This window comes from Grammomys surdaster, unplaced genomic scaffold, assembly GCF_004785775.1.
Source record: "Grammomys surdaster isolate TR1022 unplaced genomic scaffold, NIH_TR_1.0 186, whole genome shotgun sequence".
In the NCBI taxonomy this organism is placed as follows: domain Eukaryota; kingdom Metazoa; phylum Chordata; class Mammalia; order Rodentia; family Muridae; genus Grammomys; species Grammomys surdaster.
In genome coordinates this window covers 6,280,996-6,303,831 of record NW_021604631.1, presented here as the reverse complement: position 1 = coordinate 6,303,831, position 22,836 = coordinate 6,280,996, and the positions used below count along the sequence as shown (strand labels likewise).

Genomic DNA, 22,836 nt, shown 5'->3' with positions numbered 1-22,836 from the left:
AGCCACTGTTCTCAAAAAATGCTGGCCCAGAGAGTCTATAGCTTGCATATTCATTCACACTGACAGCCAACGTAATCAGTACTTGAGCCATAAAGTACAGAGAAGTTTGGTAGTTCCTCAAATGGAAAATGTGCTTTCTTAATTCACACCAGATTTGACTAGCCTCAGAGTAAAAAACTTTCATTGTAAAGGTGATTGTTTTTAAATTAGAAAAAAAAATTAGACTTAGCACAAAACCTAACATATTATTGGCCTTTAATAAATACTTAAATGAATGAGTCGATCAGTTATAGAAATCACCAACTTCTTTAGTGCCAGGGTATGAAGTAAATTGATACTGGTATTTATTTATTTCACAGGTAGATAACATCTGTTTAGTTTAGAGATTGAAACATCCCTGATTTGTGTGTTTCAGGGTGGATTCATGCTGTGCTCACTTCTCAGGACTGTATGGCTTTTGGCGGTAACTTTCTGCACAATCTCAACATTGGCATGCAGCTCAGGTTTGTGTCATCAGTACTCACACGGTCTTTTGTTCTCAATTAGAACATTAATACTTGTTATAAAAAAGTACAATACATTTTGAGACTCTGGAGATAGACCTTGAAGAATAATTAGGAATGGGAACTTTTAGAGGGTCCTTTCAAATGTAAAGTAAAATTAATAACTTGTTCAATATGATGATAACTCCCACATTTCAAATTTTATAAAATATACTTTTCTTTGTAAACTAGTATTGTGAGAATGACGAAGTTAGTCAGATTTGGGTATAACCTGTGGAGCTAGAACAATCCTTAAGTCAGGATTGCTATCAAAATATCTTTCTATTTTGATGTAGGTAAAGGATGAATAGTTATTTCACTTTTTGATGAGATCTGACCTTTGTGCTAACTTGGTCCCTTCACTGTACCTAGAAAAGGGTGTACTGTCAGCCACATTACATATAGTAACAATACTTCATGATGGACTCTGAGTGATGCTGACTCAGAAAAGGGGAAATACGTTTTGGGAGGCCATGGATCATTTGGGATTCCCCAAATATGGTGACTCCTGCAACTATGTGTGTACATGGGAACCTTTAATGTTCTGGCTGTTGAAGTTAGTACTCCTACAGAGTACGAGGCTTTTAATCCATGGCAGGCTGTATACCTACCAGTATAAGTTTAGTCATTTTGTACTGGAGCTATTTCTGGAACAGAGATGACTACATCTATACATGCTGTTGTTAGGAATCTATAACAGAAGACCAATGTTGTACAAACTGTGGTCCCTATCTTTATACTTTGACTAGTACCAAGGATGGTATTGATCTTGAATGTTTTATAGAGCCTAAGAGAATGTTGGTGGGTATTGCAGTGTTGTCCAACACAAGGACTTTTAAACTGATTTTTAAACATTGTTTTATTAGAGAAACTATCATAAAATCCCTTTTTGTTAAAATTAGGATACAAATCCCAGGAAGTGAAGTGATTTTACAATATCCAATATAACTTTTCTTTACTTTCGAGACAGGGTTTCTCTTTGTAGCCCTGGCCATCCTGAACTTACTTTGTAGACCAGGCTGGTCTCAAACCCAGAGATTTGCCTGATTCTGCCTCCTGAGTGCTGGGATCAAAGGCATATACCACTGCCACCACCCGGCCCCAATATAATTCTTAGGTAGACTGTCAAATTTAGTAAGGTTACAGTTTGGTGTTGTCAAAAGTGATGTTAAGTAAATATATAGTCCTTCATATATAGTCCACTTATTTTCAGTTGATTACCTTCATTCAATTTTGAAATGCTAGCATTAATACTGTTCTTCAAATTTTATTCATTTAGGTGTTACGAGATGGAAAAAAGACTAAAAACACCAGATCTTTTCAAATTTCCTTTCTTTGAAGCCATATGCTGGTTTGTAGCCAAAAGTTTGCTGGAAACCCTGAAAGGTAATGAGTGATTTGCATACTCCATTCTGAGATAAGATATAGGATTGTAGAGTCCTTGAGGGATACACGTTCCTAAATGTCACCCTCCATTTTAACATTATTTTATTTTTATCTTTAATTGTATGTGTTTGGGGTGGGGGTTGTACATGTGACTACAGTGTCGGGAACTGAACTCAGGTCTCTACAAGAGCAATACTCTTGCAGTACACTCTTTTAACTGCTGAGCCATCTCTTTAGACTGGCTCCTCCCCACCCCCTTTTAAAAGTATGTATTTTTCCCCTTCCCCTGTAAGAATCTTTTTAGCTCTTAGCAGTGTTTCTTAACCTTCTTTAATATACTTCATGTTATGGTGAACCCCCCAATCATAAAATTATGTGGTTGCTACTTAAAAACTGTAATTTTGTTGTTGTTATGAATCATAATACAAATATCTGATATGCAAGATATCTGATATACCACCATGTTAAAAGGGTCATTTGATCCCAAAGGAGTCATAATCCATAGGTTGAGAACCACTAAATTAGAATATTTAGTGTATAATAATCCCCTACATATTACTGGGAAATTATCATTTCATTTAGTGGATGAGTAGCCTGCACACATTTTAGTGTTTTGTTCTCAAAAGTGTAGTTTGTGTCACAGACTATTACCTAACTATACCTATTACTTAACACTTGTTTTGAAATATTTGCCTAAAAAAAATTAGAGGGGTGGGGGATGGGTATGGTGGTGCATGCCTTTAACACTAGCACTCAGGAGGCAGAAGTAGGCAGCTCTTGAGTTTGAGGTCAGCTTGGTGTACATAGTAAATCCCTGACCAGTTGGGACTTCCCCCATCTCAATATAATTGAGAGACAGACAGACAGACAGAACCAGAGAGAAAGAGGGGGCAGGGAGCAAAGAGAGGGGAGGAGAGGGTATAGGGGAATGATTTGTGCTATCAATCCCCATTATGACTGTTATGCTAGCTAGTTTAATTCACTTGTTAGCATACAAACCAACTGAAGAAGAATGTTTTTAGCTAGGCCTGATGGTACAAATCTATAATTCTACTTAACCATTTGAGAGGCTAGAACAGAAGGATGACAAGATCAAGACCAGCGTAGGCAACTTAGTGAGACTTTGTCTCAAAAGATAAAGAGAGCTGGAGATATAGTGTAGTCCACTGGTAAGCAGGACTGAGAGACTAGGCTCAATCCCCACTACCACACACCCATACACACACCCATACACACACACACACACACAAAATGCAGTTTTAAAGAATCCTTTCATATTTAGACTTGAAGATTGTTTTTAAACGGTATAACTTCAGATTTTGATATATTTGTATTTTGATTTAATGTTTGAACAGTCAAGTTGGATATTTGAACTTCATTTACTTCTTTTCATGCTTTGTGCTGGTGGGAATAAAATTTGCTTTACTAGTTAATTTGCAAATGTTGATACCTTTAAATATGTTTTTTATTATTTAATGTGTATAGAAGTTTTGCATTTAGGTATGTTTGTGCACCATGTGCACCTGATACAAGAAGAGGACATGACTGCTCAGAACTGGAGTTGCAGGCAGTTATGCCACTGTCTTAGTTAGGGTTTCTGTGGCTGGGAAGAGATGCCATGACTATAGCAACTCTTTCTTTTAAGGAAAACATTTAACTGGAGCTGGCTTACAGTTCAGAGGTTACTTCATTGTCATCGTGCTGGGAAGTGTTGTAGCTTGTAGGTAGACATGGCACTAGAAAAGGTAGCTGAGCCCTACATCTGGATCTGCAGGCATGGAAGAAAGAACCCTGGGCCTGGCTTGAGCTTCTGAAACCTCAAAGCTTACCCCAAAACACACTTCCTCCAACAAAGCCACACCTACTCTAACAAGGTCATACCTCCTAATAATGCCACTCCCTATGAGCCTTTGGGAGCCATTTTCATTCAAACCCCCACAGCTACCACATGGGTGATGAGAACTGAACCTGAGCCCTCTGAAAGTGAGTGTTGTTAAACTGTTTTGCCATTTCTCTAGCCCCAAATGATGATACTATTATAGTGTTAACTCTCAGGAAAACAGGTGATACAGTGATCTAGAGTCTAGACATTTATTTCCTTATTCAGTTCACAATTATATAAGAAAAGATAAAATGAAAACAAAAAACCAAAAGTTTATTTTTAGTATAGCATGTGTACACACACACACACACACACACACACAAACACACACACACACGATAATACTCTGGGGTCATTTCCCTCAAAAGAAAAAATGGTCCTTAGTAAAACTGCTGAGTGGTAAGGTGCTTGCGATACAAGCTTGACCACCTGAGTTTGAACCCTGGAACCTTATAGGAGTGAAAGGAGAGAACGAATTCTGCATTTGTGAGCTCACACACATACAAAATTATTTTTAAAAAAATACATTTACAAAAATTCTGCCTTGTTTTGAATGGAAGGTGAGAACAATGGGTTCTTGCAAGTACAGCGTCAGGATAGAGGCTGTGACAGTTTTAGGGTTGTGTGTATGATAGGTAGGGTCCCCAGGTAGAGAAGACTACACAAGAACAACCTATGTTCTAGAAATGAGTCTTCAGTGTGAGTTCCTGACTCTGTCAAGTAGTGTTCTTGGCTAAAAGAATGGAAGTGGACTGTAGAGCTGTATTCATTTCTCAGTGACAAGTTTTTTTTTGTTTACTTCTCTTGAACATATTCCAAGTTTAAGTCTTGAAAAGCAAGAACATGTATTATACATTTGTAAAAATATTTTTAAATGTCTTTGTTTTTGAAATAAAAGTCTGAGTCCTGAACTCTCTACGTGAGAGACTGAAAGTTCTATACTTGGTTGATAGTACTTTTTCTTGAATCTTTTCTCTTATTCTGGCTCAGGGACCTCAAGAGCCTATCATTTTGTTAGCCAGGGGAAGCTCTACTAATACATATTACTAATACATACTCGTTCTGTCTGTCTGTTCCCTCCCACAGATCTCTTCTTCTGAGAGGCCCACTAACCTTTGAGAATAAAATAGGCATTTATCTGAAAGATGAAATCTTATTGTTACTCAGTAAATTATAGCAACAATTTAGTCCTAGAAATAACTAGTATTTTGTCATCTCACATAAAAAAGTTCAGAAATCCTGAGTGAGGTCTATCAAATTTATTATTTAGGGCTTTTTTGTTTTTGTTTTTCTTTTTTTCTTTTTTTTTTTTTTTTTTTTTAAAGATTTATTTATTTATTATATATGAATACACTGTAGCTGTCTTCAGACACACCAGAAGAGGGCGTCAGATCTCATTACAGATGGTTGTGAGCCACCATGTGGTTGCTGGGATTTGAACTCAGGACCTCTGGAAGTGCAGTCACTGCTCTTAACCACTGAGCCATCTCTCCAGCCCTGTTTTTGTTTTTCTTATTTTTTAATCAGGGTCTCACTGTGTATGGAACTCACTGTGTAGACTAAACTGGCCTCAGATTGACAGAGATTGGCTAGCCTCTGCCTACCAAGTGCTGGGATTAAAAGCGTGTGCATCACCTGTGGCCCAACACTTACATTTTTTGAATAATGATCATGGAGCATCTGTCTATATCTTCTTTAGTGTCTTTGACAGTGTTGTTAAACCTTGCACTTATATATCTTGATAGATTTATTCTTAGATACTTTGCAGTTTAGTGCTATTATGAAAATAACATACTATTGTATATAATTATTCCCGTGGTAGGACCATGTAAAATTTCTATTTTCATATTTCAAAATGGTCAAATACCAGCAATTCCATATGGTTCAGCCTAATTGCAAGGGTCCAACCCAGGACCTTGTGCATATTAGGCAAGTCTTCTACCACTTAGCTATCCTAATAATCCTAGACCTGAAACAGGCATTTTTCAAAGCATCAATTAAGTTGTTTTTGTTTACCTTGAATAGAGATCACCTGTGTGATAGCCTTCTTAAACTAGATGCACACAAGTATGTGTGCTTACTATCATTATAGGCATTCATCCTGGAAATAGGAATGGTCAGTTGTTACCTCACAGTCCATTCTTCATCACTAACCCTTTTACTTCCTGTTGTGGGCTGTTTGCCAACCCTGGTTGTTATAATGCTTGTATGATATGGATTAAGTGAGAGTAGATAGTTTGAACCTCCAAACTGTATTTCATGCCAGTAATAATAATAACAGTTGACCAGATTGGATTTTTGTAAGTCAGCTACTGAAATATTTTACTTTTGTATTGACTTACCTAAATTTTGACCACATATAAAATTACCACACTTGAAGTTTTTAATCACTCTTTTAAAGCAAAAAAGGCATTTATATATGTGTATGTATACATTTATACATAAAACAAGGTTACTGAATAAAAAATTGGTATAAAATATTTCTGTATTCTTGTAAAAAAAAAAAATCTCTTATTTGCTTGATGTAATCTTCCATTGGTTAACCTAGGCCTAATCCTGGAAGCTCCTAGCCTCTGTACATTCTAATCTAGGCCTAGAATGTTTTCAGCCTCTGAGACTCGATAAATAAGCTCACCCTTTTCTTTCTGAACTCTGGCCAGTTGGATCAACTCAGCTGTTCTGACTCAAACTCCTCTCCAAGATGACTGATTCAATCTGGATTCTCTCTCAGCCACTCAAGTTGCTCTACTTAGCCTTACATTAACTTTAGCAATCTTTCTAATCTTCTGGCTCCTTGTTCTCTTGCTTGTTCTGTCTTTACCTGTGTCTAGCTTGCTCACTCTCTGCAACTTGTCTGTGTACAACTCTTCCAGTAAAACTGCTCCTTCTCCCTCTCGGTGCTGCTCTACTGTCCCTCTCAATTCTACTGTACAGCTCTCAGGGACTCTACTGTACCCTGGATTGTACTTTCTCCTTCCTGTTTTCTCTGTCTCCCCCTTAAGTAGCTTTTCTTTCCTCTCTCCTGAGAGTTGGGCATATTCTTTCAGATCTTTCTCTCATTTTGACACTTTGTCTGCCAGTCAGTTAGACATCACTTTCAAACATGAGTGCTTCCTTCTACAAACTAACTTTACCTTCATTGTTTGGGATCAAAGGTGAGTGCTAAGGGTGTGTCTGTATTCCAGCCAGACTGGAAACAGGTTCAAATATCCTGAAACATATTCTATCACTGAATTAAAAAAAAAAAAGAAAAAGAAAACCTTGGAATTATCCTACAGTGTAATCAGGTTGCATCTTCCCCCTCTTTACTTAATCACTGCCATTACTTTAGGCAATAATACTTTTCTTTGGCTTCATTACTCATGTTTTAAATGAAAATAATTTTTTCCGTTTGTAAATTTCATGTAAAAATTTCAAACTGATACTATCCTGTGGCCTTCAAAAATTATATTTTATCTATTTATTTTGGTGTGTGAGACATGTGAGTCTGCCTCTCTGTATGGAGGGCAGAAGACAAGTTTTGGGAGTTGGTTCTCCCTTCACCGTGTGGGTCCCAGGAGTCAAACTCAGCTCATCAGGCTCTGTGTCAAGCACGTTTGCACAGAGTCATCTTGCCAGCCCTTCTGTGACCTTTGACTTGGCATTGTTGTGCTGATTTGAGATAGGGTCTCTCTAGATGAACTGCCACTTACTGCCAGCATTACAGACTTGCACTACCACATTTGCAATAGCTGCCTATTGTCTGTAACCATGGGTTTCACCTTTTCATTGCAGTAGTCTGTAAAATAAGCATGTTAAATTTAATACACCTAGTCTACAATTGTTGAAAATTTTGGGATTGTTTTTTAGCGTTTGACAGTTACAGGATTTCTCTGTGTAGCCTTGGCTGCCAGGGAATTCACTCTGTAGACCAGAGTGGCCTTGAACTCATGAGATCCACCTGCCTAGTTCTTAACAGAATCCTACTGTTTTGTTTTAAACTTTTCTGTATTTTTTAATTGGTTAACATAAGCATTTAGTATCATGTAGTTCTGTTTCTTTTTCTTTGTCTTTTAGATTATTTCCTATCCTGTTTTGGATGTTGTTAAGTTTGATACTTGAAATATTCTTTTATAAACTTTAGAACACATTTAACTTTCTTTGCTGTCTCACCTTATTCCAACAGAGCTGAAAGAAGATGGTTTCCAGCCTCAAACTTACTTAGTACAGGGAGTAAAAGCACTGCACACTGCTTTAAAATTATGGATGAAAAAAGAAGTAAGTTGTTATTGCTGTGGGTTTTGGTTTGTTTTAGGGCTTGTTTTGTTTTTTGTTTTTCGAGACAGGATTTCTCTGTGTAGCCCTGGCTGTCCTGGAACTCACTCTGTAGACCAGGCTGGCCTTGAACTCAGAAATCTGTCTGCCTCTGCCTCTCAAGTGCTGGGATTAAAGGTGTGTGCCACCACTGCCCGGCAGGGCTTTTGGTTTTTTGCTTCTTTAATTTCATTTTTGTTGTTTTTGTTTTGTTTTGGGTTTTTTTTTGGTGTAAGATTATGAAAACAGAGCTTTGGTTGTGTGGGCAGCATTTGTGTGCCAGATCTAAAAGGAATGGAAATTGTACTTTATATGCAGTTTGAACTCTATGACAGATGTACTGATTCTAGTTAGAGAATAAAGAACTTTAGCTTTGCTTTTCTTTATTCTTGAAAACACAAAATGCAAGTATATTTAAGATACTAAGAAATAAACATGCACATAGAGTAAAAGGAAGCCATGTTGAGCTTTTAGCTTTGTCTTTCCATGTGTGATCTCATTTAGTCTCAGAGTAGCTGTATAGGGCCTGGCTGCTGCTGCTGTCCCCATTTAAGTAACTTTCCCAAGAGAATGGCATGGCTAGCATGTAAAGCTGGACTCTGATGCAAGTCCCTGCTCTGTGCCACTGTGGTAGAGTTATATAAAAATGAGGGAAGGGAAAGGGCAAGACTAAGTTGGTTCAGTTATCCCCAGGTATCCAGGCCTTCTACTAAGAGTTCATCCACATCTGCATTTGGAGTTAGTGTTCCTTTTCCTTCCCTTATGCTTCTGTAGCATATTCTTACACACTTTGACTAAAGATTAATGTATATGATGTTTCCATGTCTCCTTCACTAAGTTCTTGAACTCTTCACACATGGAACTTCACACATAATACTAAATAATATAAGTGATAATTGTGTGTGCTGATGATTTCCAGATTTGATATCAACTAAAAAAAAAAAATCTTGCTATTAAAGGAAACGAAGAGAGCCAGCAAGATCTTGGGGTCTATGAAGCACCCTATCTCAAATCAGCACAACAATGCCAAGTCAAAGGTCTGTGTGATGATGATGATGTGTGTGTGTGTGTCTGTGCGCACACATGCGCGCGCGCGCGCACACACACACACACACACATCATCATCATCATAATCATCGTCATCAACATCATGAATACTTAAAAGGATGCATTTGGGAAACATTAAGTAAAGGCTGTCGTCCTTGCAGCCTCATGTCCCTTTACTTTAGGATTATTGCTACAACCTCCATTAGGGCAAGGAGCTACAGAAACATCCAGGAAAGTAAAAGCAGGCCTACCACTGTCAGATTCTATCATGTGCATGAGGAGGAAAGGCATAAGCATTTAACAGCTATGCAGTGTGACGGAGTGTAAGCTGTGAAATGTGTGCCATGTCTCTTGGTAGTAAGGTGTATCCCTTTTTTTAATTACTTAACTCAGTGTTTCAGGTATTTCAGTTAAAATGTGGCAATAATTATCATAACTGTAAAAGGTTGAGCACCCCCAGTCTGAAATCTGAAGTGCCCCCAAATCTAAAATCTGTCTGGTCCCAAGTATCTTAGATGAGGAATATCCAACCTGCAGTCCGTGTCACTCTGATACTGAGGGATTCATGAGTTCATGCTTACTCAGTATACTTAACAGGATTAGAATACAGAGGTAGCACTCTTTTACGGTACTGTTGTTAACTAATTTGTTTCAGCAAGTTATACTACTTAAAAACAAGTTTGAAGGCTGCATGCCTTTAAACCCAGCACCCAGGAAGCAGAAACAGGAGGATCTCTGAGTTCAAGGCTAGCCTGGTTTATAGACTGAGTCCCAAGACAGCCCAAGGCTACATAGCAAAACTCTGTTTCAAAAAATTAAAAAAAAGCCGGGCAGTGGTGGCACACGCCTTTAATCCCAGCACTTGGGAGGCAGAGGCAGGTGGATTTCTGAGTTCGATGCTAGCCTGGTCTACAGAGTGAGTTCCAGGACAGCCAAGGCTACACAGAGAAACCCTGTCTCGAAAAACCAAAACAACAAAAAAAAAGAAAACAAAAAATAAAAAAATCTGCTATAAACAACAACAACAAAAAGAAACTAGTATGTATCTAAAAATAAAATGTTCTTTGATATAGAGATTAATATTTATAAATAGACATAAAAATAGTATTAGTTTATAGTTAGTAAATATGCTCACTTACTAATTCATTTCTTTTTCCTGGTTTGTTTGTTTGTTTGTTTTTTGGTTTTTGTTTTTTTCGAGACAGGGTTTCTCTGTATATTCCTAGCTGTCCTGGAACTTGCTCTGTAGACCAGGCTGGCCTCGAACTCAGAAATCCGCCTGCCTTTTTTTTTTTCCTGTTAATGGTATCTTTTTCTCATTTGCTTTTGTCTATTAAACTTTTAAATAAAATTTATTCAAATTATACTTTCCATTAAAAACAAGGATTACTTAGTACCAGTATTCCCGCCCTATAAAAATCCTTATATAATTTGAATGAACTATTAGGGTTAACTTCTTTATTATTAGTTATAGTTAGAATCACAGCAGAATTTGAGGTGTAGAGTGCACTATAAATAAGATTCACTGTGAGACTAATCCATTTTAAACTTTGTTTCTTTTTGGTGCTGGTTTTTGGTTTTCAGTTTTTGAGACAGGGTTTTCTCAATGTAGCCCTGGCTGTCCTAGAACTTACTTTGTAGACCAGGCTGGCCTTAAACTCACAAGAGATCTGTCTGCCCCTGCTTCTCAGGTGCTAGGATTAAAGGCACATGCCAACACTGCCCAGCTTTCCATTTTAAACTTTTAAGAGGATTTTTTTGATAACGTGGATCTCCTTAGGTGACATTCCACCAAGTATATAAACTCTTGAGAATGGATTAATGTTATCTGGTAGTGTCTTTAAAATACAGAGAACTTTATAAAGTAGATGGAGCTTTGTATGTTTAATTAACTTTGGTTTTCTTATCTTTATTACTTACAAATACAGCTTGTATCTGAACATGCCTTTGAAATTCCAGACAATGTTAGACCTGGGTATCTTATTAAGGAACTTTCTAAAGTAATTCGAGCAATAGAGGTAAGAATAGAAACGATCTTGTGTCTGCTTGCTATCTGCCTTGAGAACCAAATAGATCTGCCAATGTGCTATGAATATTTAACCACTGACACATGTAAAGAAATAGAATGAGCCAAATTAGCTTTACAGATTTTTGGTTTCTGATGTCTTATAGAGAAATTTAGAGTATTGTGTTATTATAAAACAACAGAGGCAGTTACTGTAAATTCTTTTAAGTTCCTACAAAAGTTCAAACAAAGGTTATAATATGTTTAGATCTATTTAGTTTCAGTTACCTAGAGAATGTCTATGAAGTAATTAGAGGAAGGGGTAAAACAGTGATTGAGTGAAGCTGGCTTGGAACTAATAATTAGAAAATCCCTTGGCCAAAAATACTGGAGCAACTGACAGATTAATAACTTTGATAAAAGCTCATAATAATATGTGAGCTTTTGTCGGTATTGAAAAAAAGGGGTTTTCATTAAAGTAGTTCTTCAGGAAAGTAGCTTGATTAGGTGTAGTTTGAAATAATAGGAAATTCATTGGAAGTCTTCTTGTAATTGAACACTTACATTAGGACTGTGTAGAATGGGAGGAGCTAGAGTCAGAGTCCAGCATTTACAGGTCAGGTTACAACCAGTGTCAAGAGTGGGAAGCATCATACATCTAAGGAACATGAATCACCTCTGTTCGTTCCTCGGTGCTGGGGAACTGAACCCAAGGCCTTGTGCTTGTCAGGCACGTACTGTCTACCTCTCCAGCCTTAGAGATGGATGCCACAGTGTCAGGCTTACTATCTGTGGGTACAGTAATTTGTGTATTTTCAGATGTAGTAAAACTATATTAAAGAGTGACAGTAATGGCGTATAAGTGGGTTCCTATCAAAAATTTATCAAATATAAAATATATGAACATGTTTATAAAATATATAGAATATTATCTGTAACTATATGTGCATATATGTGTCTTATGAACAGTAAAACCAAAATAGAATAAACTCAAGATTAATAGTTGAGTAAGCAGGAACATCATTTCTAAAAGTGTCAGCTCCACTTTAACACTATAGACCTAGTGGAAGCTGACTGTGGCGGTGCGCGCCTGTAACCCCAGCACTGGGGAGCGAAGCCTACCGCCCCACCCCGATCCTCCCCACATAGAACAAGGAAATGCTCTGTTCACAAAGTGTGTACATGAAAGGGGAATAAAGGCCTCCAGAAAGCTGAGGCTTTAACTTTGACTTAAGATTGTCCTTTTTCTTTCTTTCTTTTTTTTTTTTTAAATATTTTTCTGGTTGATTGTTTAGTCAGGTATATGTATAGAAGACGCCTTTTCATAAAACATGTTCTGAATTTGATTCTTATAGGAGGAAAGTGGCAAACCAGTTAAATCTCAGGGAATTCCTTCTGTGTGTCCAGTTTCACGGCCTTCAAATGAAGCATCTCCACCATATCATTCCCGGAGAAAGATGAGGAAACTTCGAGATCATAATGTCCGAACTCCTTCTAACCTTGACATCCTTGAGCTCCATACAAGGGAAGTCCTCAAAAGACTAGAGATGTGTCCGTGGGAGGAGGCAAGTATATAGCAGGATCAAAAAGCACTCAGATAGTACATGGAACAATCAAGCTGGCTTCTACTGTAGATTATAGATACTAATATTTTTGTCTGTGGGAGTCTATGAATCTAGTCTTTCTAGCCAGCAGTGTGGTGTTAAGATGCCTAGATTTCATTAATTTGTTGACATGTTGTTTAGAACTCAATAAATACAATTAATAAATGTTTGTCCAAATAATCATGTGCTCTTCTAGACTCTAAAGAAAATGCTAGAGCAAGCGAACTTGAGCCCTGTCCTCATGTAGGTTTTGTCAAAGTTTTAAGTTGGAAGATAGGACATAGATTAAAATACTAGCATGGGCATGATAGTACATGCCTGTAGTCCTAGTTTGGGGTAAGAGGATTGTTGCAAGTTACGGTCACCCTGGGCTACACAGTGAAATCCTTTCTCAAACAAACAGCAGCAACAAACTATATGTTTCCAATGCTGAGTGTTTTGAGGGAGCCCCAAACAGTAGTGGCTGGCTGCTTTGCTGAAGTGCTCATAATACCTTTAGGGGTTGATGTTTGAACTAACAGTTCATCAAATGAACACAAAGTATTGATAGCTAAGAAAGATAAATACAGAAAGCCTATTCTTGAGTTAACAGCAACCAGTCCAACAATCAGAAAGGAAGAATAAAGAGATTTAGAATAAATCTGTTTAAGTTGGAGAAGTTCTGGTATACTGGACAGAGGCAGGAGAGTGTGGAGTAGTGTGGTACCTTTATAAACCATGGGACTGAGTTTGTGATAGGATTTGCATTATCCATAGTTTTACATCATAAGCAAAGGATTGACAGTTAATTGAAAGTGTGATAGAGATATTGCTGAGTTAAAATACTAAAGTTGCCAGGCAGTGGTTTCGAACACCTTTAATCCCAGCACTTGGGAGGCAGAGGCAGGTGGATTTCTGAGTTCGAGGCCAGCCTGGTCTACAGAGTGAGTTCCAGGACAGCCAGGACTACACAGAGAAACCCTGTCTTGAAAAACCACAACAACAACAACAACAACAACAAAAGAAAAAGAAAAGAAAGAAAGGAAAAGATAAAGAAAAAAAGAAATGATGAGCCAACTGACCATGGGTAGAAACTTCCAAGATATTGAGGCAAAATAAGCCTGTCCTTTTAAAAATTCATTATCACAGGTATTCTGTTACAACCCCAAATGTGACAACACACACTCTTTCCTGAATTTGAAAATATGAGGTGGATTTTAAGAGTGTATTGATAGAAAAACTGGTTTGTTGTACCCTCAAAATACTAAAAGTTACATGTCATTACCACCTTACATATTTTTATATTTGATGTCATTATGTTGTTTTAAGATTAAATGGTTCTTAACCTATCTAACACATATAGTTATTTTGGGAACTTACTATGAAAGATTTCAAACAGGAAGTAATCTTTTATACATTAAAAAACTAGCTCCTATGATCTCTTTTTATGTGTGGTGGCTCCTGGGCCTAGTGGTGGCAGTGTGGATATAGTCTTGGTGGGAAGGAATGAGGTCAAGGTTAGGGCGAGTGGGAAGGTCTACTGCTATACTTCATTAAGTAGAAACAGCCAAGGAACATGAGATTGTCTAAGGCTGTATGACGCCAACCCTTTAGGACCTGCAAAAAGAGCCTGTGTTTGGATTTGCTTTATGCAGATTTTGCATTTTATATTAGAAAATATGTTTTATTGCTAAATTGCCCTGCTTGAAAGATGAATCATTCTCCATGTGTTAGAATGAGTAGTTCTGGATTATGGGACACTGAGATATCCCCAGACTCTAGATCACTACCCATCCCTCTACAAGGCAGGCAGGACCATGGAAAGAGGGACAGTAAACAGTCTTTTTTAGTTGAGTAGGCCTACCTGAAGGTGGAGATTAAGTCAGTTCTGCTTTTTACTTTAAGGACATTTTGAGCTCTAAACTGAATGGAAAATTCAACAAACATCTCCAGCCATCCTCCACGGTACCTGAATGGAGAGCAAAAGATAATGATCTGCGACTGCTGCTGACAAATGGGAGGATAATTAAGTATGTAAAGTAGGTCAGAGGGGTCAGATGGATGCCTGGCGGCTCCCCTTCTGTCCGTTAATCCCAACATTCCTGCACAGACAGCTGTGTAGAGGGAAGGGTCTCGTTCTCTTCTGAATGGAGGGGAGGGAATACAGAGCCTTGCTCTATTTCTGATGCAGTTATTTTCCCTCTGTGGCGCAGAGATGAGAGACAGCTGTTTGCAGATCGGAGTCTTTATACAGCAGATAGTGAAAATGAAGAAGACAAGAAACCAACAAAGAAGGCAAACATGAAGACAGAACAGAGCTCAGGAAGAGAGGAGGCAGAAAGTGAAGGGTCTCCAAAACCACTTAACAGTATGTTTTCATCCTTTTGCTAATGTAGCAGTAGGTAACTTGTGCTTGAATTGTCGTAGGATTGAAAATGTTTGCATTTTATAATACTGTTGGAAAATGTGAAGCATGTTTGAGTAGTTCATTGATCAGGCAGGTGCTGAATGTGACTGTCAAGTATAGCAGCTAGGGACAGATTACCAGTAAATGGGTATGTGCAAGACCTAGATAGATGTCACTGTTTTTAAAGTCATTTAAAAGCTCAATGTTTTATGGCCTCTACTGTCCCAAATGAGTTTCAAGTTTAACTTAACTTCACAATGGTAACATGTCTTTCTTTTTTTTTTTTTTTTTTTTTCTTTTTTTTCGGTTTTTTGAGACAGGGTTTCTCTGTGTAGTTCTGGCTGTCCTGGAACTCACTCTGTAGACCAGGCTGACCTCGAACTCAGAAATCCGCCTGCCTCTGCCTCCCAAGTGCTGGGATTAAAGGCATGCGCCACCACTGCCCGGCTATAACATGTCTTTCATTCTCATAACTAAGAGACATCAGGTTGGCTGATCTGTATCTAGTGGGAATCCAGGTAGTGTGATGCTATTTGATACCTGTTGACAGGAGGCTTCTACTGGTGCATTAATTGGTTATTGACAAAGTATAACAGGAATATCAAACACTGTTAGTAATATCACCTTCTCCTTGAAGTCTTTGTTCTTTGAATAACATCTCAATTCCTAAACAGTTTTTAAGAACAGTTTACAGCTTTCCATTTAAAACATAATTAAAATCAATATTCTATTTTTGTGATGAAAGTGTTCTGCATAATGAATATTGTCAAGTTCATTTTGAGTATCTCAGGTTCCACTAATTCCCAGTAAGTTTGGCCCGCTGTAATTGGTAGTTACTATGTCAGGGCAAGGCAGTCCATCACTTAGAGCTGATAGAACAGTTGCTATGCAGCGGTGCTTGTGGAAGAGAAAGGCATTGTTCTAAGAGCCCAGATTATAAACTGCTTGAAACCACAGTCTGTCTATAAATGTTCTTGAGCTTTGAGTTTTGAAAGTTGCCTTCTCTTTTCCACTAGTGAGAAAACCAAGGGAAAGGGAAAGTTAGAAGCAGCTTGTAGTTCATTTTAGTTTTAAAAATTTTTTGTTTTGTTTTTCTGGAAAGAGAAGTACCACAAATATTCTAAGGACATGCATCAGTCACTTTTTATCTTGGTCAATTAGAAAAAGAAATCAGTAAGAAAGGAGAGGTGTGGTGCTAGAGCGTTCTCTTGAAGCTGGGTACACCTTAGAGGTCATGACTGTTTCTTATCCCCTCTCTTCCTCACCAGGAATCTTGACAAGTGTGAAATCGGAACTCAGGAGTAGACCATCAGAATATTCTGATGTTTCTGATTCAGAAGACTCTGGACCTGACTGCACTGCACTGGTATGCTTGGAACCCCAAGGCTTATATGTCAATGGGTGGGGTGACAATCACCCATATAGTGTCACCTGGAGGAGGAATGTTAATGACAGCTTTTCCCACAGCTTGTCTCTGTTCCCTGTGTGCACACCGTCCTGTGACTGGTCATGTTCATAAGCATTTTTGTGTGGCTGTGGTAAGGGTGGAGGGAGAAATACTGCTGCTTATGTTTCTGACAGGCTGTAGTTTTACCTTTAAGTGTGTAACTGTGTGCTTTGTATTCAGGTAGTAGGTAACTATTGCTAGAGGTTTTTTTGGTTTGTTTTTGTTTTTCCGAGACAAGGTTTCTCTGTGTGGCCCTGGCTGTCCTGGAACTCACTCTGTTGACCAGGCTGGCCTTGAACTCAGAAATCCGCCTGCCTCTGCCTCCCAAGTGCTGGGGTTAAAGGCGTGCACCTCCACTGCCTGGTGAGATTTTCAAATTTTGATATGAAATACTGAAGTAATTTTATGATAATTAAGATTCTAACTTCTACAGATAAACTGGTTAGTGTGTACAGCCTTGGTCAGTTTCTTTTTAGCTTTGTTTCTACTTATTTCAGAAAATTAATTTTGCCACTGAAGATTCTGAAAGTTCAGGTGATGAAAAGAAACATGAAATAACATCAAACTTTAAAGAGGAATCTGATATAGTGAGGAACCTCCTTCAGAAGAGCCAGAAGCCATCTAGAAATGAAATTCCAGTTAAAAGGTAGGCTTGCTGATGGTAGTAGTTTTACATTGTGATGTAAACACTGTTTAGTTTTCAAGTGTACTGAATTATTTCATCAGAAAAAATACACCATTGTGTTTTGGATCACCTGCTCCTTAGGGAATGTCCTACCTCGACGAGCACAGAAGAAGAAGCTATTCAGGGCATGCTGTCCATGGCAGGGTTGCACTATTCCACATGTTTACAAAGACAGATACAAAGCACAGACTGCAGTGGTGAGAAGAACTCTCTCCAGGATCCCAGCAGCTACCACAGCAGTAACCCTGAGTTTAGGCAATTGTATCGCTGCAGTAAACCAGTGGAATTTGGTAAGAAACACAAATATCAGTGTCTAAAAAGTAATATATGACTCCAAATTTAGTAGTACTGTGATACTGTCGAGGTTAGAGATCATATGGATAAGGACTGTCTACTGTAAGTTCTTTATAGAGTCACCTAAAGTGCAAGCATAACTCAAAATTAGGGTCAGCAAGGTGGCTCAGTAGGTTTATTACCAAGCCCTTGATGACCTGAGTTTGATCCTCAGAACCCACATGGTAGAAGGAAGGAACCAACTCCCACAAGTTGTCTCCACATACATGCTGTCGTATACATGTACCTGCACACAACAGTTAACTGAAATGTAACTTAAAACTCAGTGTAAGTTAAAACTCAAAATGTAAATTACTTGGGGCTGAGTATAGTGCTCACAGGCCTAATTCTACCATTGCTCTTGCAAAGACAGTCTTGTTTTCCTGTGACCAATTGTAAGAGCTCCCAGAGTGGAAGGAATGTTTGCTTTTCTAAATGGTCTACAATTCATTCGTTTTCCTTTAAGGAGAGGAGAAACAAGTTTTGGGTAGTTTTTTTCTGAGGCTATGCTTTCTGAAACTCTTTGAAAAGGAAATGTTAGGAAAAGAGCAGACACAGCATGTCAGTAATGCCATCTAGTGTTCTCTGTGCTTTCAGAAGAAAAAAAAATGATTTCCCCAAAATCTTAGGATTGAGAAAAAGACAAGTAGCAATTGTGTTCAGTACCACATAACTGAGGTCTATGTACCAGGACCTTGACCTCCATTTTACATGAAAAGGAAATATGATTTAATGAGGTTAATTTATCTTGCACACACTTTACATAGCTATTGAAATTTGTTGGAATTTGAACCCAAGACTACTTGATCCCCAAATCTTTGCATATCGTATAAGAGGAAGGGAAGCCTGGAAAGATTTAATAGCTTGTCTAAAGTTTCATTGGTACTTGGAAGATCTTAAATTTAAATCTGGGTCTGCCTGTCTTTCTCTGTCCCATTTTGCCTTCCTATTTGGTCCCTTTTTTTTTTTTTCTTTTCTGGCAGGCGGGGGTGGGGGAGGGAGTTTCGAGACAGGGTTTCTCTGTGTAACCCTGGCTGTCCTGGAACTCACTCTGTAGACCAGGCTGGCCTCCAACTCAGAAATCCACCTGCCTCTGCCTCCCAAGTGCTGAGGTTAAAGGTGTGTGCCATCACTGCCTGGCTCTGTTTGGTCCCTTAATGTAGGGAAATATATACTTTTGTCCTAATGGAAAATGTCATTTTAGAGACATATGTATTACATTTGCTTTATATCAGTACTATGGCCATAGTATTTGACTGTAGATCTTCTAGCATCTAGTACAAAACTTGTCATATAAAGACAGTTTTAAGAAAACTGAAAGAAATAGCAGGTTTGGTTGTGAGTTGCTAACTGTGGGTTTTTGTTTGTTTTAAGGAGTGTAGTGAAATAAAAAGGTATGTGAATAAAACAGTTAATGTATAAACAGTATGTCAGCATACTTTTGATTTCACTTGTAAGCACTAGACTAGTCTTGTTTAAAATAAGTTTTTGCAAAGATAATTTAATCAAAACTTCTTTCTAGGATACCATGCCAAGACTGAAGATCAGGATTTGATGACTTCTTCCTGGAATAAACAGTTTGATCGAACTTCCAGATTTAATGCTCAGGTATATTCCAAAGTGAAAATACAAAGAAGAGATTTAGAATATTCAGTATTGTTTTTGCTTTTTTTTTTTTTTTTAAAAAAAAAAAAACTTCTTGTAACTGTTTAATTCCTTTTTTGATGTTGGTTTTGACCTCAGTTAATTTCAAGACTTATCAGTAACATTTGTTTCCTTACAAATTGACTTGATTATCAAGAGTCTGAAAAAGGTCTTCTAGTTAAAAGGAAAACCAGGCGTATGCCCTGGCTCTTGGAATTTTTTCCAGCAAATATAGTAGAGGTGGACCTTATACAAGCTAAGTTATAAAAAAAATAGGAGGGGCAGCTGGTAAAGGTGCCTGCTACATAACCTGGTGGTCTAGGTATTCCTGAGACCCACATGATAGAAGGAGAGAACTCAATTTTGAAGTTGTGAAATAACTTTTCTGAAAAGGTGTAGTTCATTACATTGAGAACCCATTGATGAGCCAAGGAGACTGTGGGTCCTCTGCTTTTATTTAGTTTTACCCCCTATTACAAGAGAGTAGGTAACATCTCTGCTTATTTGATCTTGACTTAGGAACTTTTATAGACATGACCATCATGAAGGGCGGGGGTCTGTCTAGCCCTGGTTAGAGCACTTGCCATTGAAGCTGATGTCCTGAGTTTGGTACTTGGCACTCACGTGGTAGGAGAGAACCAACTCCCATAAGTTATTCTCTGGCCTCCACACATGCATCCTGATGTTTGCACAAACACACACACTCGTGAAAACTAGAGAAGAAGATTTCCTTATCTTGGTTGAATTTGCTAATGCAGAGAGAGCTTTAAATACCTCATTTATCTGAAACCTGAAAAATTTAGCTACATTTCTTTCTTTCTTTATTTAGGACTTAAGTAGAAGCCAGAAATACATCAAAAAGGAAAGCTCTTCAGAAATCAGTCAGAAGGCACAAGGCAGGCATTGTGTGGACAGCAATAACTCAAGCACTCAAAATGGAAAGTACATGCTGAATCCCAGCTTGGTTTCATGCCAGATAAGTAATGGCAGTCTAAGCCCAGAAAGGCCTATTGGTGAAACCTCTTTTTCAGTGCCCCTTCACCCCACCAAGAGACCTGCATCAAACCCACCACCTATCAGCAACCAGGCAACAAAAGGTAATTGTATTTGGCTAAATACAGTTTAAAAAATACAGTTATTAAAAAAAGATTAAGTGTATTTGTAAGTATGTGTGAAGGCAGTGGTAGTAGGTAGGAACACTCAGGAGAACAGTGGTTCTCAACCTTCCTAATGTTGCGACCAATTAATACAGTTCCTCATGTTATGGTGACCTCCAATCATAAGATTATTTTTACTGATACTTCAAAACTGTAATTTTTCTAATGTTATGAATCGTAATGTAAATATTTGTGTTTTCTGATGGTCTCAGGTGACCCCTGTGAAAGTGACCCCCAAAGGGGTTGCAACCCAGAGGTTAAGAACCAGTACTCTGAACAACAGCATGATAGCAATGGGTATGCACTGCATATGCATATGGGTGTGTAGCGATGAGAGGGTACTGAGCGAATTCCAAGGGAAAGGACTGCCTTTCTGAGGCTCAGGAGGAAGTAGATCCTTGAGTTTGCCAGGCTTGAGTTAAGGGAAGTTGCAGAAGAAACAATGAAAACAGAGGAGAGAACATGACTGAGACATAAAAGGGCAATGGTTCCTGGGAATGAATTAAGTTGCAGCCCGCTTTGTTGCTGAAACACAGTTTGAAAGGACAATGGCCTTTTTTTGTGATAAAGGAGACGGGTTTTAAAGCATGAAGTTCAGAGATGTGACTGCTTTGGAACACCCAACAAGCTTGTTCACTACAAAGCTCTCTATTTTAAGTCTTTCAGGTATTATATGACAAATATACTTTTTATGAGTATTAACAGTGTTGTCGGTGTTTTATAGGTAAACGTCCAAAAAAAGGAATGGCAACAGCCAAACAACGTCTTGGGAAGATTCTTAAATTGAACAGAAATGGCCATGCTCGTTTCTTCGTGTGACAGAGCTCCTACTGCAGTCACACTTCCCTTTGGATGCGAGTCTTGGGGTGTGGAAGCCTGGAGTTTCCACCATCCCCTGCCTGGAGCAGTTTGTGTGTACAGTAAGAATACTGCCCGAAGAACAGAACGGACCTGATGCTGCATTTTCACTGTGCCACACCCACTCAGCAATAACCCTTGGACCTGGTGGGGGAGAGGACAGAGGAGGGTAGAATCTTAAAAAGAGACCTTGAACTGGAAAGGGGGTCTCTTGTCAGGGCTTGAATTTAATTTTGTTGTTGGTAGTGTCTTGATTTTATTTTTCAGTAGTAGGATAAAGAATTATCAATAATTTATTTAACAGATTTTTTTTAAAGTTAACAGCTTTTAAATTCTTTTTTTTTTAAAGCTATTTATTTGGAAGATTTCTGGAGAAATATCTCACTAATTTAGATTTAAGAATGTGAAGGTTTTTAAATTATTTTTGATAGTGTGTGTGTTACATGTGGGGAAGAGCCACAGTAACAGTAGCTAGTCTGGACTCTTAAATTTGATATTCAGGTTAAAGTCTTAAACAGGGATTTGATGCATTAATTATTTTAAATTAAGATGTATATGAAATCATTTTATTTTATATATTTCATGTGTTTTTTATAAGCTATTAGCTTCGCTTTTGCTAACATCCAAGGTGCATACTATAATCCAGGTTGATTCCCTTATACCCCACCTTCCCTCTGCAGCCCAATCCCCAATGTTTTGAGACAACCCAAGACTCTTTGCAGGGAAACATGTTCATAGCCAATGTTTAAGAACCACATAAGAGTCCTTATTTCTCATTTCTTTTAACATTGTGGTTTTCTTCTACAAGTAAAGAATCAGGCTTGTTTCATTTTCATTTTTCCTGATGATATCTGGGTCCCAAAGAAAACAGCTTTAATGTCTTTTTCCTGCTTATGGGGAAAGTATAAGTTTGGTTAAAATGTCATGTTTGTCGTTTTTCCAAAAACCTTTATAATTACAGAGGGCCTTCTTCAATACTGCTGGTGTTGGAAGAGCCAACATCTGTCACAGGATATATCTTACCATGCTTTTATTATCTAGATGTCATTTTTTTAGAAATAAAATTTGTGTTAGGATGTTCAAATCTGCATAAAAGCCGTAATATATATACCAGATTAAGTTGTATAATAGCAAGCATGTTGGAATAGATCTTTGTGTGTGTGTATGTGTGTGTGCGCTACTTTATTTTTTAATTATCTGAAGAATTATTTCAATACATATTTAGAGTAAAATGGGTGCTTTTTGCAGTTTCTTCCATCTGTCTTGGCTAGTAGGATATGGAGGTTAAGTGTCTGGTTGAACTTTAATTAAGATAATAATTTATCTCCTTTATGTACAATTTTTACTTAAATGCAATTTTTCAGTGGCTTATAATAGTTTTTAGTTTCTCCATTTTCCCCTCATGGCATAAAAATAAATTGATATTGGGGGTCTGATGGTATCACATTTATAAATTCCTACAAAGACAATATAGGCAAATAGCATGAAATTTATTTTTATGAAGAAATATGGCTATATAATGGATTTTGTCCTTTTCAACTCAGCAAGGTAGCTACACTTTTTTTCT

General features: G+C 37.9%; 1 protein-coding gene across 2 annotated transcripts in view; it reads left to right on the top strand.

Moving 5' to 3' along the window:
- The window catches only part of Kdm7a (lysine demethylase 7A), a 62,317-nt gene extending 39,816 nt beyond the window's left edge, over nt 1-22,501 (top strand). Inside the window, exons 8-20 of one of the 2 annotated variants that reach the window (XM_028768390.1) lie at nt 416-503; nt 1,822-1,928; nt 7,976-8,067; nt 11,079-11,168; nt 12,511-12,720; nt 14,644-14,768; nt 14,952-15,106; nt 16,414-16,511; nt 17,090-17,238; nt 17,359-17,567; nt 19,133-19,218; nt 20,084-20,351; nt 21,136-22,501. In XM_028768390.1, the coding sequence (XP_028624223.1) occupies nt 416-503; nt 1,822-1,928; nt 7,976-8,067; nt 11,079-11,168; nt 12,511-12,720; nt 14,644-14,768; nt 14,952-15,106; nt 16,414-16,511; nt 17,090-17,238; nt 17,359-17,567; nt 19,133-19,218; nt 20,084-20,351; nt 21,136-21,230 (1,772 nt within the window). In that variant the 3' untranslated portion in view covers nt 21,231-22,501. Of the gene's footprint in view, nt 1-415; nt 504-1,821; nt 1,929-7,975; nt 8,068-11,078; nt 11,169-12,510; nt 12,721-14,643; nt 14,778-14,951; nt 15,107-16,413; nt 16,512-17,089; nt 17,239-17,358; nt 17,568-19,132; nt 19,219-20,083; nt 20,352-21,135 lie in introns of both variants that reach the window. The other variant, XM_028768391.1, reaches the window with a different exon arrangement.
- Nucleotides 22,502-22,836: the final 335 nt, after the last annotated feature.